Genomic DNA, 15,883 nt, shown 5'->3' with positions numbered 1-15,883 from the left:
GGAAGTGGTGACTCACAGCAGCGTCACCGTTTGGTTTGGGTTTTTTTTTTAAACATTTGTTTATTGACATTTTGATTAAGTTAGTGTTAGTTATTAGTGATGGACTTCATTCTTCCTCCTCCTCTTCTTCAGATAGATAGATACGTAGATAAATACTTCATTAATCGCGAAGGAAATTCATCTGTCGGCTACTCCAAACATTCTGAAAGAAAATACTTAATGCAGACAGATTTAGCACCAATATATATATATATATAAAAAAAGAAAAATATATATACTATCACCTATACTGTATGTATATACGGTATATACACATACACATATAAAATAATTCATAAAATTCAGTTTGTGCAACTTATTCTTCCTCCTCCTCTTACTCTTCTTCTCGTTCCTCTTATTCTTCAACTTCTTTTTCCTCCTCTTCTTCTTCTCCTTCTCCTTCTCCTTCTTCTTCTTCTTTGTCAGAATGAATCAGTTTTGGGTGAACTCTCCCTTTATCGTCTCCTGGAGCAGAAACCTGAAGCATTGATGCATCGATTGATCAGATCAGAGTTTGTTCTGTTCTGTGGAGCAGAGCAACATGTTGCACACATAGAGGCCATGCAGGGTGTGTGTGTGTGTGTGTGTGTGTGTGTGTGTGTGTGTGTGTGTGTGTGTGTGTGTGTGTGTGTGTGTGTGTGTGTGTGTGTGTGTGTGTGTGTGTGTGTGTGTGTGTGTGTGTGTGCTCTGCCACAGTGCAGCATTTAGCCGCCGCTCCCCGGGGGCCAATCACGTCGGCCCAGTCGGTTCAGTGTTTCTGCTGCTGCTCCATGAATCACCACCAACACCATGAAACATCAGCTCCATAAATCCAGCAGCCGCCCGTCGTATTAACACTAATCCCTTAAAACAACACACACACACACACCGGCGTGCAGCAGCTGTGTGTGTGTGTGAGCGCGCTGCACGGGAAGAAAAATCCTCCACAATAAAAGTCTCTCAGTTCTGCTTCATCAACTTTTAATAATTGAAATAAAAAAGTTCTTAAAAAACCTGAAGAAGTCAAACTAATCAAATCAAAATCAGGATTAAACTTTTATAAACAACATGTTGAGTTTATTATTATAAACCCATTAGACATTAGTTCATTGTACAGCAACGTCTCTTCTTCCTGGGTCCAGCTCTACAGTTACACATTTAGTAAAAACATACAGAGTTAAAACAACGTGAAAAGACAAACTGAAACCCCACTACGATGATCCATTGAAAGAAACAGTTCAACAGTTTAAATATTTACAGATACAACACAAAACTGTAGCTTATAAAAAAAACTACAAAGCAAAACAAAAAAGGAAACCAAGAAGTCAGTTATTACTGATAAATAAATGTATTAATTAAACTGTAACATGTAAATTAAATTGGTAACCCTTTAATTTACAGGCTGTTAATTACATGGTAATGTCAAGAAATAACAGTTAATTTCATAGTAATGTCATTTTTTTCATAAAGGTAAAACATTAGAATTTTTCTCCACCAGGTCGTTGCAATTGATATTTCTGGGATATTTCTACACAATCAATCATTATTTCTTGGCTACATTTCTCAACATTACTATGAAACTGACCGTTATTTCTTGGCTATTTCTTGACATAATCAACGGCCTGTAAATTAAAGAGTTACCAAACAAATCAGATCCAAATCAAAAACAATCAATGTGAGGATTAAAGATGTATAATCAAGGTTATTACTGATCAATAAAAGCATTAATTAAACTGTAACATGTAGCTAACGTGTTTTTTAAAACTTTATTAGCAAATATTGTCTGTACAGAACCAACAAGGTATAGCCTACATTCATGTGGAACAGCACATCAAACATGAAAGGACAGTAGCTACAATGATGGAGTAAATTATAAAATACAGTTTGAATAAGAGTCTTAATATAAATAATGAAGGTAACAACAATAATAATAAAAAAAAGGTGAGTAAATAAAATAATAAATACAAAAATGGATAAAACAGGGACGAGGAATAAAACCAGATACATAGAAAAAAGTTTTTTTAAAAAGGACAAGGCCGTTATAAATAAAAAGTTCGTCAGAGGTTTCAGGGAAAAACTTTTCATAATTACTTAGAAATGTTTTATTAGCTTTTTTTGTTATTTATCAAGTAAAGAGATTTAATGAGAGAATGTAGTTGTAGTAGAAAAGTGGAGCTAAAATGTGTTGATGTGTCCAGAGTTGGTCTGTGATGAATGCTGCCGTTGGTTCACTAATTAACCCGACAGCAGCAACAGGCGGCTACAGTTCAGCCCTGAGACGCAGAGTAAAGCTCTGTTCAAATTAGCAAGGTGAAGTAAGACTCAGCTGTCTGCGGTCAGACTGCATTGGTCTGTGTGTGTGTGTGTTTGTGTGTGTGTGTGTGTGTGTGTGTGTGTGTGTGTGTGTGTGTGTGTGTGTGTGTGTGTGTGTGTGTGTGTGTGTGTGTGTGTGTGTGTGTGTGTGTGTGTGTGTGTGTGTGTGTGTGTGTGTGTGTGTGTGTGTGTGTAACTGAGGTTATATTAGTTCATATTAGTGGTGCTGTGGTGGATTCACTCTGTGACGACGTTTCATGTTTCTGAAACTCTCAGAATAACCCTTTATTCCTGCACATTCACCACGCTATGAGATAATAACACAACGTTACCACACAGAGTTGTTTTAGAGGGAAATTCATGCAAAACCATGTTGCCTTCAGGGACAGTTTTTCATCATCAGTCTCTGTATTTCCCTCTAAAACAACTCTGTGTGGTAACGTTGTGTTATTATCTCATAGCGTGGTGAATGTGCAGCTCACAACTTGTCCACCAGAGCGTTGTGGAGTTGGTGGATTGTGTATTTGATGAGTTTGATGAGGGAAACCAAGAAATCCCATAATGAGCCTCCGTAGCGTAGCTCTGAGCAGCTCACGGCTCTGCTCCGCCGTTCTAAAAATAGCTTGCACCGACAATTAAAGGTAACAAACCTACTGCTATGACTATAGGGATTATGGTGATGGGGGAATTTGACTAAATGTTGAACTAACCCTTTATGTAATAACTCAGGTTCGACCACAGGTTTTATTAACTGAGTCTGGTTGTTGTTGTTGTTGTTGTTGTTGTTGTAACTCGTCTCTGAGCTTCATCTGGTTTTAAACGTCTCTGGGACTCGTTTCAGTTCTAATGGGCCGTTTAGTGTGTGTGTGTGTGTGTGTGTGTGTGTGTGTGTGTGTGTGTGTGTGTGTGTGTGTGTGTGTGTGTCTCCCCCTGTGGGTTGAGTGATAATCTCATCTTCGGTGCCGGCGGGAGGCGAAGCGTCGCTCCTCTCGCTGCTGCTGCTGCTGCTGCTGCTGCTGCTGCTCCACCTATCAGCCAATCAGCTGCAGCGCTGCACCAACACACACACACACACACACACCACCTGTGGAGGAATCTGAGGAGGAGCAGAGAGGAGGAAGAGGAGGGAGAGAGGAAAGAAGAGGATGAGAAGAGAAGGAGGAGGAGAAGAGGGGGTAGAGAGGAGTAAGAGGAGAGGAAAGAGGAGGAGGAGAAGAGAAGAGAGGAGGAAGAGGAGGAGAAGAGAAGGAGGAGGGGAAGAGGGGGTAGAGAGGAGTAAGAGGAGAGGAAAGAGGTGGAGGAGGAGGAGAAGAGAGGAGGAGGAGGGAGAGAGGAGGAGGGAGAGGGGAAAGATGAGGAGAGAGGAATAGGAGGAGAAGGGGGAGAGGAAGAGAGGAGGAAGAGAAGAGAAGAGGAGGAGGGAGAGGGGAAAGAGGAGGAGGAAGGGAGAGGAAGAGGAGGAGGAAAAGAGGAGGAGAAGAGAGGAGGAAGAGGAAAGGAAAGAGGAGGAGGAAGGGAGAGGAGGAGGAGGAGAGAGGAAGAGGAGGGAGAGGAAGAGAAGGAGGATGGAGAGGGGAAAGAAGAGGAGGAGCAGGAGGAGGAGAAGAGAGGAGGAGGAGGAGAAGAGAGCAGGAAGAGGGAGAGGAGAGAGGAAGAAGAGGAGGAGAGAGGGGACAGATGAGGAGGAGAAGAGGGGAGGAAAGAGGAGGAGGAAGGGAGAGGAAGAGGAGGAGAGAGGAAGAGGAGGAGAAGAGGGAGTAGAGAGGAAGAGGAGAGGAAGAGTAGGAGGAGGAGGAGAAGGGCGTAGAGAGGAGGAGGAGAAGAGAGGAAGAGAAGGAGGATGGAGAGGGGAAAGAAGAGGATGAGAGAGGAGCAGGAGGTAGAGAAGAGAGGATGAGGAGAGAGGAGGAGGAGGAGTTCCTCTGAGAGCGTCTCTCTGTCTTAATGTACATACGGTAGAAATGTTCCTCGCAGCGTCGTCTCCAGTTGTCAAGGCGACAGAGCCCCCCCCCCACCCCACCCCCCTTCCCCCTCCTCCTCCAGTGTGAATGTGAGTCTGATGTTTAACGGAGTGAAGTGACACTCAGAATCCTCCCACACACACACACACACACACACACACACACACACACACACACACACACACACACACACACACACACACATACACACACACACACACATACACACACACACACACACACACACAGACACACACACTTCACTGCTTCATGGTCAAACATGTCAACACTTTGTTTACCCGTCTTTAGTTTAGTTTAGTTTACTCACGTGTCGTCGTCCCTCTGTTGGCTGGACTACATTACCCATAATCCTCAGCTGCTGTTGCCATGGAGCTGACAGTCAGAGCAGCCAATCAGAGCAGAGTCAAAACTATACAACCTGTGTCCTCAACAACAGCAACAGCAACAACAACAGAGTTCAGACTAGTGTTCTAGTTTTAGTCCGTCCAGAGAGCTGCTCGGCCGGCCAACCTCCGTCCTCATCCCGGGGGAGAAAACCATCGCTAATTAACTTACCCGCAGGTTTTTAGAGGTTTACCACCGGCTGGTTAAATTATGTTTAGGAGATAAATGTTGGTCTCAGTGATGAAATGTCAAACAATTGACCTATGGCTAAGCCACGCCCCCAAACGCGATGAGCCAATCACAGTGCGCATAGCTAGCCCATACACTCGGACATTCTCTGCTTCCACGTCCATTGAAATGCATTGCAGTTAGTCAGTTTTCATTCGTTTTTATATGTTTTTTCTTGACATTTTAAGTTTAAATGGTCAAACGGTGTTCATGGGGTACATGCAACTCTGACACTAGGTATCCTGAGAGGCCACGGGGGGGATTTTTTTTACCTTTTCCCAAGTCACATCTCAACCGAGAGAAGTGTCTGCTCTGGATAAAGTTATGCGGTAGACCACAACACCAACTAAACCTGGATAAACTTAACAAGGATGTCTACATCTGTTCTAAGTTAAGTCAACAACGTATGTGAGGCAACATATTGTCAGAGATGTTTAGATGTTAGCCAGTATCACAACCAAGCATAAAGTCCGCTAGCTTAATGCTAACGTATAATGTAAAACTCCATAGACAGGCTAACAGAAATTAGCCCGTCGCTATCTGCGTTTCGCTGCAACCGACAGCCATAGCAGTAAAGCTAAGGGAAGTTTTGGTGACTTCAACATGATATTTAATCTTTCTGTCTCCTGTGAAATGTCTCCTACTGTGACAGCTGTTGCCATAGCAACTGTCACCCAATGTTGACTGTTTGTCCCAGTGAGTGGAGGGGGCGGGGCTTAGCCAGAGGTCAATTGTGGCAGTGTCGGTGCCTGATCCGTACCCGGAACACGATCCGTTCCAGGACGGTTCTGCGCATGCGCACGCACATGCGCACGCACATGCGCACTTCCCCCTTCTTTTAGTTTACGGCAGACACCGCGGATATGCATGAAAACAGAGACGTTCTATGAGGAAAAACACAAGCACGTCGCAACGAATTCCCCTCTGTTCTATTTCTGATTAAATTAAATGTAATGTGACCGATCAGTTAATTGTAAAACATTTATTTATTGATGTAAATGTGGTGATTTCTGCACATACAGACAGCAGCAAGTCAGCACTGCTCCTCTGACCAGCTCCTCCTGAAGCTTCACTTTTCATTTACACAAACTAATCAATGAGACCATAAATTAATCTGCTCGCTTTCTCCACCGGCATGACGACGTCTGGGTGACCGGTCGATCACCTCAGCCGGCCGCTGCTGCCTCTTGAGATGAGCCCAATATAATACATCCATGGATGAGCCGAGCAGCGAGCTAACGTTAGCTCCCGGTGGCTACTCCCAGCTCTGCTCCCAGCTAGCTCTGCACTTCTCCCAAAACCGGAGCAAACTTCCAAACAGACGTCAGTTGGATAAACTGACCACAGATTAGGACTCTAAACTGTGACTTTCTCGCATGGAAAAAATATTTAAAATTAATAAAGTGACGTTTTTGTAGAGATAAGTCCTGCTAGTGACTTTAGAATGTTATAGTTGTCATGGTGACAATAAATCAGACCAACGTTTCCTGGACCTAACAGCTGGTGTGTCTCTGATGTGCTCCTGCCTCCTTCGTCTTGACGATAGTTATAACGATACAACATGGTGTCAGAAGTTAATTATTCAGAAGTTATTTAGTAGCCAAGTGAAACGTCAGCTGGCGGTTTGTTATTTTTTCGTGAAAAAAAAGTGTCTTTTTAGTGTTAGTGTTGCCAACCGCTGCGCGGAAGGAAACCGTTAGTAACTTTGTAGCTGAACAGCATCGTTACCAGGCAACGGATCGACAGCGGATCATGAACCAGTTTCAAGTTGCTCCACCGGAGAAATTCTCGTTCAAAACAGAGGAATGGCCGAAGTGGATCAAACGATTCGACCGATTTCGTATCGCTTCTGGTTTGGAAACCCAAGCGGAGGAAAATCAAGTCAATGCTTTGATCTACACAATGGGCGAGGAGGCGGAAGACATTCTAACGTCCTTGCACCTAACGGCTGATGAAGCGAGTGAGTACCACACAGTCAAAGAGAAGTTGGACGCTCACTTCGTCGCTCGCAGGAACGTCATATATGAACGGGCGATGTTTAATCAACGGCAGCAAGAGTCGGGCGAGTCAGCTGACTCGTTCATCACTGCGTTACATTGCCTGGCGGAGCACTGCGGATACGGCGCGTTACATGACGAGATGGTGAGAGACAGACTGGTCGTGGGTCTGAGAGACAAACGTCTATCAGAGAGATTACAGCTGGATCCTGAACTGACACTACAGAAAGCTGTCACTCTAGTTAAACAGAGTGAACAGGTGAAAAAGCAAAACGAACTGCTAAAAGCTAACTGCAAAGGAGACATGATGAACACACAGCTGGACAGCATGCACGCACAGCAGCGCGGTGGTGCAAAAACAAAACAGGCTCAGCCACGGTCCAAACCAGTGTTCAGTAAATCCCAGAACAGACCATGCAAAAGGTGTGGGGACACAAGAGGACACAGCCAAGACCAATGTCCAGCAAAAGATGCAACATGCAACCAGTGCAGGAAAAAAGGACATTATGCTCGAGTCTGCAGGTCAAAAAAGTTACATGAGGTGAATATGGCCACAATGACACACACAGATAGTGATGAAGAATATGGAGTTTCTTTCCTGGGCTCAATGTCAACAGAGACAGAGGACAGTGCTGGTCCCTGGATGACTGAGGTAAAAATGGATGACCACAAAGCAGTGTTTAAAATTGACACTGGCGCAGATGTGACAGCCATACCCAAAAAACTGTACGACGAGGGCCAGTACGGTCAGCTATCAAAAGCTACAATGGTTCTGAAAGGGCCAGGAGGAAACCCTCTGAAAGTAACAGGCAAGTTCAAAGCCACTCTCAAAAAGAGAAATAAAACAAAGAAAGAGACTGTATATGTTGTGGATGGGCTGAGGACACCGCTGCTAAGCCGAGCAGCCGCCACAGAGCTGCAGCTGGTCGTCAGGCTGGACAACGTCAGCCTGGATACAAGCGAGGTGGTGAAGCAAGAATTCCCAAAGCTCTTCTCTGGACTCGGAAAAATGGGGGGTGAGTACACCATCGTTATCAAGGAAGATGCAAAGCCTTTTGCAGTCTCAACACCTAGACGAGTCTCACTTCCCCTCCTTCCCAAAGTCAAAATTGAGCTAAATCGCATGGAGCAGCAAGGTGTCATCTCAAAAGTGGAGCAGCCCACAGCATGGTGTGCGCCCATGGTGGTCGTTCCTAAACGCGCACGAGAAGCTGTGAGGATCTGCACTGACCTCACACAGCTGAATAAGTCAGTAGAGAGAGAGAGACATCAACTTCCCTCGGTGGAGAACACTCTTGGACAGCTCACCGGGGCCAAAGTCTTCTCAAAGCTGGATGCCAACTCAGGATTCTGGCAAATTCCACTTTCCAAGGAATCTTCTCTGCTGACCACGTTCATCACTCCGTTCGGACGGTACTGCTACAATCGTCTATGTTTTGGCATCTCATCAGCACCAGAACATTTTCAGAAACGCATGCAGCAGATCCTAGAGGGCATAGATGGTACTGTGTGCCACATGGATGACGTGCTCATCTGGGGAGCCAGTCAGGCAGAACACGATGAGAGGCTGCGGAAGACACTCTCACGGCTGCAGAGTGCAGGAGTGACACTGAACGACAAATGTGAGTTTTCAAAAAGCAAGATAAAGTTTCTGGGGCAGATCATCGAGTCAGCAGGGGTCAGTCCAGACCCAGACAAGGTGAGCGCTGTAAAATCCATGAAGGAGCCCAGAAATGTCAGTGAGGTGAGACGCTTCCTGGGGATGACTAATCACCTTGGTAAATTCATGCCTCACCTAGCTGAGAAAACTCACCCACTCAGAGAACTGATCAAAAAATCAAATATGTGGATTTGGGGGCCGCAACAGCAGCAGGCTTTTGACAGCATAAAAGAGGACCTGACTACTCCTCCAGGTCTAGCTCTGTATAACCCAAACATTGACACGCTTGTCTCAGCAGATGCCTCATCATATGGCATGGGTGCTGTTCTCCTCCAGCGGCAAGACAGCACAGCAAAGTGGAAACCAGTGGCATATGCATCAAGGGCACTCAGCAGCACTGAACAGAGGTATGCTCAGATTGAGAAGGAGGCTCTTGCTTCCACATGGGCCTGTGAGAGGTTTGCAGAGTTCCTCATCGGGAAAACCTTTCACATAGAGACAGACCACAAACCTCTCGTCCCACTGCTGGGCTCAAAAAGCCTTGATGAGTTGCCACCACGCATCCAGCGTCTACGCATGCGGCTCATGAGATTTTCCTACACAATATCTCATGTGCCAGGAAAAGAGATAGCGACTGCAGACGTGCTGTCTAGAGCACCTGAAAACAGCACGCCTGCAGGGCTGTCAGAAGAGGAGACCGACTTGTACGCCGACTCCATCATTGCTAGCCTACCAGCAACAGAGAAAAGGCTAAAAGAAATACAGACACAACAGGACAATGACAACATACTGAGACAGATAAAACAGTATTGTGCAGAAGGATGGCCAGACAAGTTTTCAATAGGCCAGGTTCTCCAGCCATATCTGCCATTTCAAGGAGAAATGACAGTTCAAAGTGGCTTGCTTCTCTACGGCAGCAGACTCGTCATCCCACCATCGCTCAGAGCAGATATTCTAGCCAAGCTGCACGAGGGTCATCTCGGCATAACCAAATGCAGGGAGAGAGCCAAGAGTTCGGTGTGGTGGCCTGGACTCAACAAAGAACTGACAAAACTGATAGAGAGTTGTGATACATGCGCCAGAGAGAGAACAACCCTGAGAGAAACAATGTTGCCCACTGAGTTCCCGCAAAGGCCGTGGTCTACAGTAGGAGCAGACCTGTTTCAAATGAAAAACAAACAGTATTTAATCATTGTGGATTATTATTCTCGCTTCTTTGAAGTAGCAAAGTTAACTTTCACAACATCAGAGGCTGTGATTGAACATGTCAAGTCTATCTTTGCTCGTCATGGCATACCAGAAGTGGTGCGCACAGACAATGGCCCACAGTTTGCATCAGAGACTTTTCAGAAGTTTGCACAGGATTGGAGCTTCAGCCACGTCACCTCCAGTCCACACTTCCCACAAAGCAATGGAGAGGCAGAGCGGGCTGTGAGGACGATTAAAAATCTCCTCAAGAAATCCAGTGACCCCTATCTGGCCCTGATGGCCTATCGTTCTGCTCCTCTGGCCAATGGATACAGTCCCACAGAGCTACTCATGGGGAGGAAGATCCGCACAACAGTTCCTGTCCTTCCCTCCCAGCTCAACCCCTCACGTACAGATATGGAGGACTTGAAAAGAAAGGAGCAAAGCTACAGACAAAAACAGCAGCAGAACTACAACCGTCGCCACGCAGCACGTGACATGCCAGACCTGCAACCCGGCGACCATGTGTGGGTCAAGGACACACAACAGAGAGGCACCGTGGTGTCCACTGCAGGAACACCCAGATCCTACATCGTGGAGACTTCAAGAGGCAGCCTGCGGAGGAACAGATTCCATCTCTCGCAGACTCCAGTGGCGCCTGCCACACCCACCGAGATCCCTGACCTGTCATCGGAAAACAACACTCCAGCGACAGATCCTGCTAGATCTACTGACACATCCGTCACCCCTGAGAGGTGTGACTTAAGTCACAGACACACTTCAGTGAACGAGAGACGCTATCCAGCCAGAATCAGGACAGCTCCAGTTCGCTTGAACTATGAGAAGATGTGAACACCTACCCTGAGTGAATGCTGGGTAACAATAATTCCCTCACTCAGTGGAAGAGCCTGGGCTCTTGAGACAGAAATGTATATATTGTGTGTTAAAAAAAAAAAAAAAAGAAAGAAAAGAAAAAAGTGACTGTGATCGTATAATGTGTAAAATAGTGATAATAATAATAATAGTTTAATATTATAGAAGAATTGTTTGAATAACCTAAATGAAAAGATTTTAGAGTTTGCTTGAATTTAAATATGAACTTTAAGTTATGAATGTATATATGACTATTGGTTAATTGTTACAACTAGAAAAGTTGTGTTTATTGGATAGTTTCCTCATGTCTAGTCAGACGCTTTAAAATAAGGTCTCTCTTGGAAACTAACTGGAAAAGGGAGATGTAGAGATAAGTCCTGCTAGTGACTTTAGAATGTTATAGTTGTCATGGTGACAATAAATCAGACCAACGTTTCCTGGACCTAACAGCTGGTGTGTCTCTGATGTGCTCCTGCCTCCTTCGTCTTGACGATAGTTATAACGCTACAACAGTTTTAACAACGCTACGGCGGACTTTTAGCTGCTCTACTGCTAGGCTATCAGCTAGCATAGCTTTGAAGCTAATGTCGTAAAACGGCGCATGCGCAGAAGCGCTGGAACGGATCGTGTTCCGGGTACGGATCGGGCACTGACAGGCAGTAGCATTAGTTTGTTTGAATGAAAAGTGAAGCTTCATGTGTGTGTTGGCCAGAGAAGCAGCGCTGGTTCTGGTTCTGGTAACTGTCATTTTAGTTTCTGTTAGTTTTAGTCTCGTTCAGGCTCTTTCAGGTCTTTTCAGTCGACTAAAACTGGTTTTAATTGTATTTGATGATGATGATGTCACTGGTTGACGGTGAGAAAACCCCGTCACCATGGAAACACGTGTGAGGTCACTGACCATCGTCTCCTCCTCTGCTTCCTCCTCAGAGTCTGGGAACCACAGGGAGGTACGACCCCAGGAAGAAGTAAGTCCTGCTCTAACTCCTCCTCCTCCTCCTCCTCCTCCTCCTCCTCCTCCTCCTGCTCCTCCTCTTCCTGCTCCTCCATCTCTCCTCCTCCTCCTCCTGCTCCTCCTCCTCCTCCTTCCCCTCCGTCTCTTCTCTTCTATCTCTTCTCCTCCAACTCTCCTACTTCTCCTCCTTCTCTTCTCTTTTCTTCTATCTCTTCCCCCCATCTCTTCTCTTCTATCTCTTCTCCTCCGTCTCTCCTCTTCTATCTCTTCTCTCCTATCTCTTTTCCTCCGTCTCTTCTCTTCTATCTCTTCTTCTCCTTCTCTTCTCTTCTCTTCTATCTCTTCTCCTCCGTCTCTCCTCTTCTATCTCTTCTCCTCCTTCTCTTCTCCTCCATCTCTCCTCCTCCTCCTCCTCCTCCTCCTTCCTCCTCCTTCTATCTCTTCCCCCCATCTCTTCTCAGCTATCTCTTCTCTTCTCTATCTCTTCTCCTCCATCTCTTCTCTTCGATCTCTTCTCTTCTATCTCTTCTCCTCCATCTCTTCTCTTCTGTCTTCTCAGCTATCTCTTCTCTTCTATCTCTTCTCCTCCATCTCTTCTCTTCTGTCTTCTCAGCTATCTCTTCTCTTCTATCTCTTCTCCTCCATCTCTTCTCTTCGATCTCTTCCCCCCATCTCTTCTCCTCCATCTCTTCTCTTCTATCTCTTCTCCTCCATCTCTTCTCCTCCATCTCTTCTCTTCTATCTCTTCTCCTCCATCTCTTCTCTTCTATGTCTTCTCAGCTATCTCTTCTCTTCGATCTCTTCCCCCCATCTCTTCTCCTCCATCTCTTCTCTTCGATCTCTTCTCTTCTATCTCTTCTCCTCCATCTCTTCTCTTCTATCTCTTCTCCTCCATCTCTTCTCCTCCATCTCTTCTCTTCTATCTCTTCTCCTCCATCTCTTCTCTTCTATCTCTTCTCAGCTATCTCTTCCCCTCCGTCTCTTCTCTTCTATCTCTTCTCCTCCATCTCTTCCCCTCCATCTCTTCTCTTCTATCTCTTCCCCCCATCTCTTCTCAGCTATCTCTTCTCTTCTCTATCTCTTCCCCTCCGTCTCTTCTCTTCTATCTCTTCTCCTCCATCTCTTCTCAGCTATCTCTTCTCTTCTCTATCTCTTCCCCTCCGTCTCTTCTCTTCGATCTCTTCTCTTCCTTCTCTTCTCTTCTACATCTTCTCTTCTAACTCTTCTCCTCCATCTCTTCTCTTCTACATCTTCTCTCCTATCCCTTCTCTCCTATCTCTTCTCTTCTATCTCTTCTCTCCTCCTCCTCCTCCTCCTCTTCCTGAGCAGCAGTTAAACCTGTGAGACAGCAGCTACTCATGTTTACTAACGTGTGAAAGACTCTGAAGATTAATCCACTGGAAAAAAAAAAAAAAAAAAACAGCCTTTTAGATTCACACTCCTTACACACAACAACACACAACACAACACAACAACACAACACACACACAACACACACACACCCCCACAGCTGTGTTTTCATGCTGCTGTCACGCTGAACGTCTCTATTGTGTCAGTTAACACACACACACACACACACACACACACACACTCTGTGAGGCCCGAGGCGGCCATTAGAGTAATGGCTGCTGGCGACGGGTTGTCATGGAGACGGGAAGAAGAGGAGGAGAGGAGGAGCTGAGAGAGAGACCACATCAGACCACATCAGACCACATTAGACCACATTAGACCACATCAGACCACATCAGACCACATCAGACCACATCAGACCACATCAGACCACAACAGACCACAACAGACCACATCAGACCACATCAGACCACATCAGACCACATCAGACCACATGAGACCACATCAGACCACATGAGACCACAACAGACCAGATGAGACCACATCAGACCACATCAGACCACATTAGACCACATCAGACCAGAACAGACCACATGAGACCACATTAGACCACATCAGACCACATGAGACCACATCAGACCACATCAGACCACATGAGACCACATCAGACCACATGAGACCACATCAGACCACATGAGACCAGAACAGACCACATCAGACCACATCAGACCACATTAGACCACATCAGACCACATGAGACCAGAACAGACCACATTAAACCACATCAGACCACATCAGACCACATGAGACCAGAACAGACCACATCAGACCACATCAGACCACATCAGACCACATTAGACCACATCAGACCACATGAGACCACATCAGACCACATGAGACCACATCAGACCACATGAGACCAGAACAGACCACATTAGACCACATTAGACCACATCAGACCAGAACAGACCACATGAGACCACATTAGACCACATCAGACCACATGAGACCACATCAGACCACATCAGACCACATCAGACCACATGAGACCAGAACAGACCACATTAGACCACATCAGACCACATCAGACCACATCAGACCACATTAGACCACATTAGACCAGAACAGACCACATCAGACCAGAACAGACCGCATGAGACCGCATCAGACCAGAACAGACCACATTAGATCACATTAGACCACATTAGACCAGAACAGACCACATCAGACCACATTAGACCACATCAGACCACATGAGACCACATCAGACCACATGAGACCACATCAGACCACATGAGACCAGAACAGACCACATTAGACCACATTAGACCACATCAGACCAGAACAGACCACATGAGACCACATTAGACCACATCAGACCACATGAGACCACATCAGACCACATCAGACCACATCAGACCACATGAGACCAGAACAGACCACATTAGACCACATCAGACCACATCAGACCACATCAGACCACATTAGACCACATTAGACCAGAACAGACCACATCAGACCAGAACAGACCGCATGAGACCGCATCAGACCAGAACAGACCACATTAGATCACATTAGACCACATTAGACCAGAACAGACCACATCAGACCACATTAGACCAGAACAGACCACATTAGACCACATTAGACCAGAACAGACCACATCAGACCAGAACAGACCACATTAGACCACATTAGACCAGAACAGACCACATCAGACCACAACAGACCAGAACAGACCACAACAGACCACATGAGACCAGATCAGACCACATTAGACCAGAACAGACCAGAACAGACCACATTAGACCAGAATAGACCAGAACAGACCAGAACAGACCACATCAGACCACATTAGACCAGAACAGACCAGAACAGACCACATCAGACCAGAACAGACCGGTTCTAATCCAGTCTGAGAGCTGCAGCAGCTAGGGGACACGTGATTGGCTGAGAGCTGCAGCAGCTAGGGGACACGTGATTGGCTGAGAGCTGCAGCAGCTACGGGACACGTGATTGGCTGAGAGCTGCAGCAGCTACGGGACACGTGATTGGCTGAGAGCATGCTGGTCTGCACAGTGAAGAGAGAGACAAGAGAAGTTTGAAGTTGTGTAATTTGTGACACGAGGAGGAGGCAACGAGAACCTGAAACAACCTCTACACACACACACACACACACACACACACACACTTGTAAATCTATCTTTGTGAGGACATGCCATTGACATAATGTATTCCCTAGCCCCTTACCCTAACCTTAACCATCCAAAACAAATGCCTAAACTTAACCATCACTCTAAACCTAATTATAACCTAACGTCTTAACCCTCAAACAGCCCTTTGAAAAAGTGAGGAACAGCCAAAATGTCCTCACTTTGTTGGTTAAAAACTCTGTACGGTCCTCACAACGTAGCATGTACAAGAACACACACACACACACAAACACACACACACACACACACAGCTGTAGTGTTGGTCGTGACTGTGAGTTCTGACTCATCTCTCTCTCTTCAGTCTGATGCAGGTGTGTGTGTGTGTGTGTGAGCTGTTACCTGCAGGACTGGTGTGTGTGTGTGTGTCTTTGTGTGTGTTATGTTGATCCAGATGTTTGTCCAGATGTTGAGGCTGATGCAGCTGGTGTGCAGCTGGTACGAGTTCACAGGTCGGAACTTACGAGTTTGACGTTTGCAGATCTGGATTACTAACGCTTCTTATGTTAAATATTCAGCTCATTATTTCCACCTATAGCAGCTTATTATTACATCCTGCGTCCACTAAAGGGCATTCCAACCAAATCTGTTATGTAACATCTGCAACACACGGAAGTTTTACCAACTCACTATAAAACTTAAAGAAGGGAAATCTAAATATTATAGGTAGTGGAGCAACAATTCACAGTTGATCAGTGATTGGCACCAAGTGGTCGCTGATCGATCGA

At 45.8% G+C, this 15,883-nt stretch overlaps 1 protein-coding gene across 1 annotated transcript in view; it reads left to right on the top strand.

Moving 5' to 3' along the window:
- Positions 1 to 15,883, top strand: part of ankfn1a (ankyrin repeat and fibronectin type III domain containing 1a) — a gene marked incomplete at both ends in the record, with an annotated part of 77,379 nt that overhangs the window by 24,608 nt on the left and 36,888 nt on the right. The window contains one exon of the mRNA XM_083994800.1: positions 11,571 to 11,608. Within this exon, the coding sequence (XP_083850926.1) occupies positions 11,571 to 11,608 (38 nt within the window). The remainder of the gene's footprint in view (positions 1 to 11,570; positions 11,609 to 15,883) is intronic.

The sequence above is a fragment of the Trachurus trachurus genome, assembly GCF_905171665.1.
Source record: "Trachurus trachurus genome assembly, chromosome: 19".
NCBI classification, from domain to species: domain Eukaryota; kingdom Metazoa; phylum Chordata; class Actinopteri; order Carangiformes; family Carangidae; genus Trachurus; species Trachurus trachurus.
The sequence above is the reverse complement of the archived record's forward strand: the minus strand, read 5'-3'. Positions and strand labels throughout refer to the sequence as shown.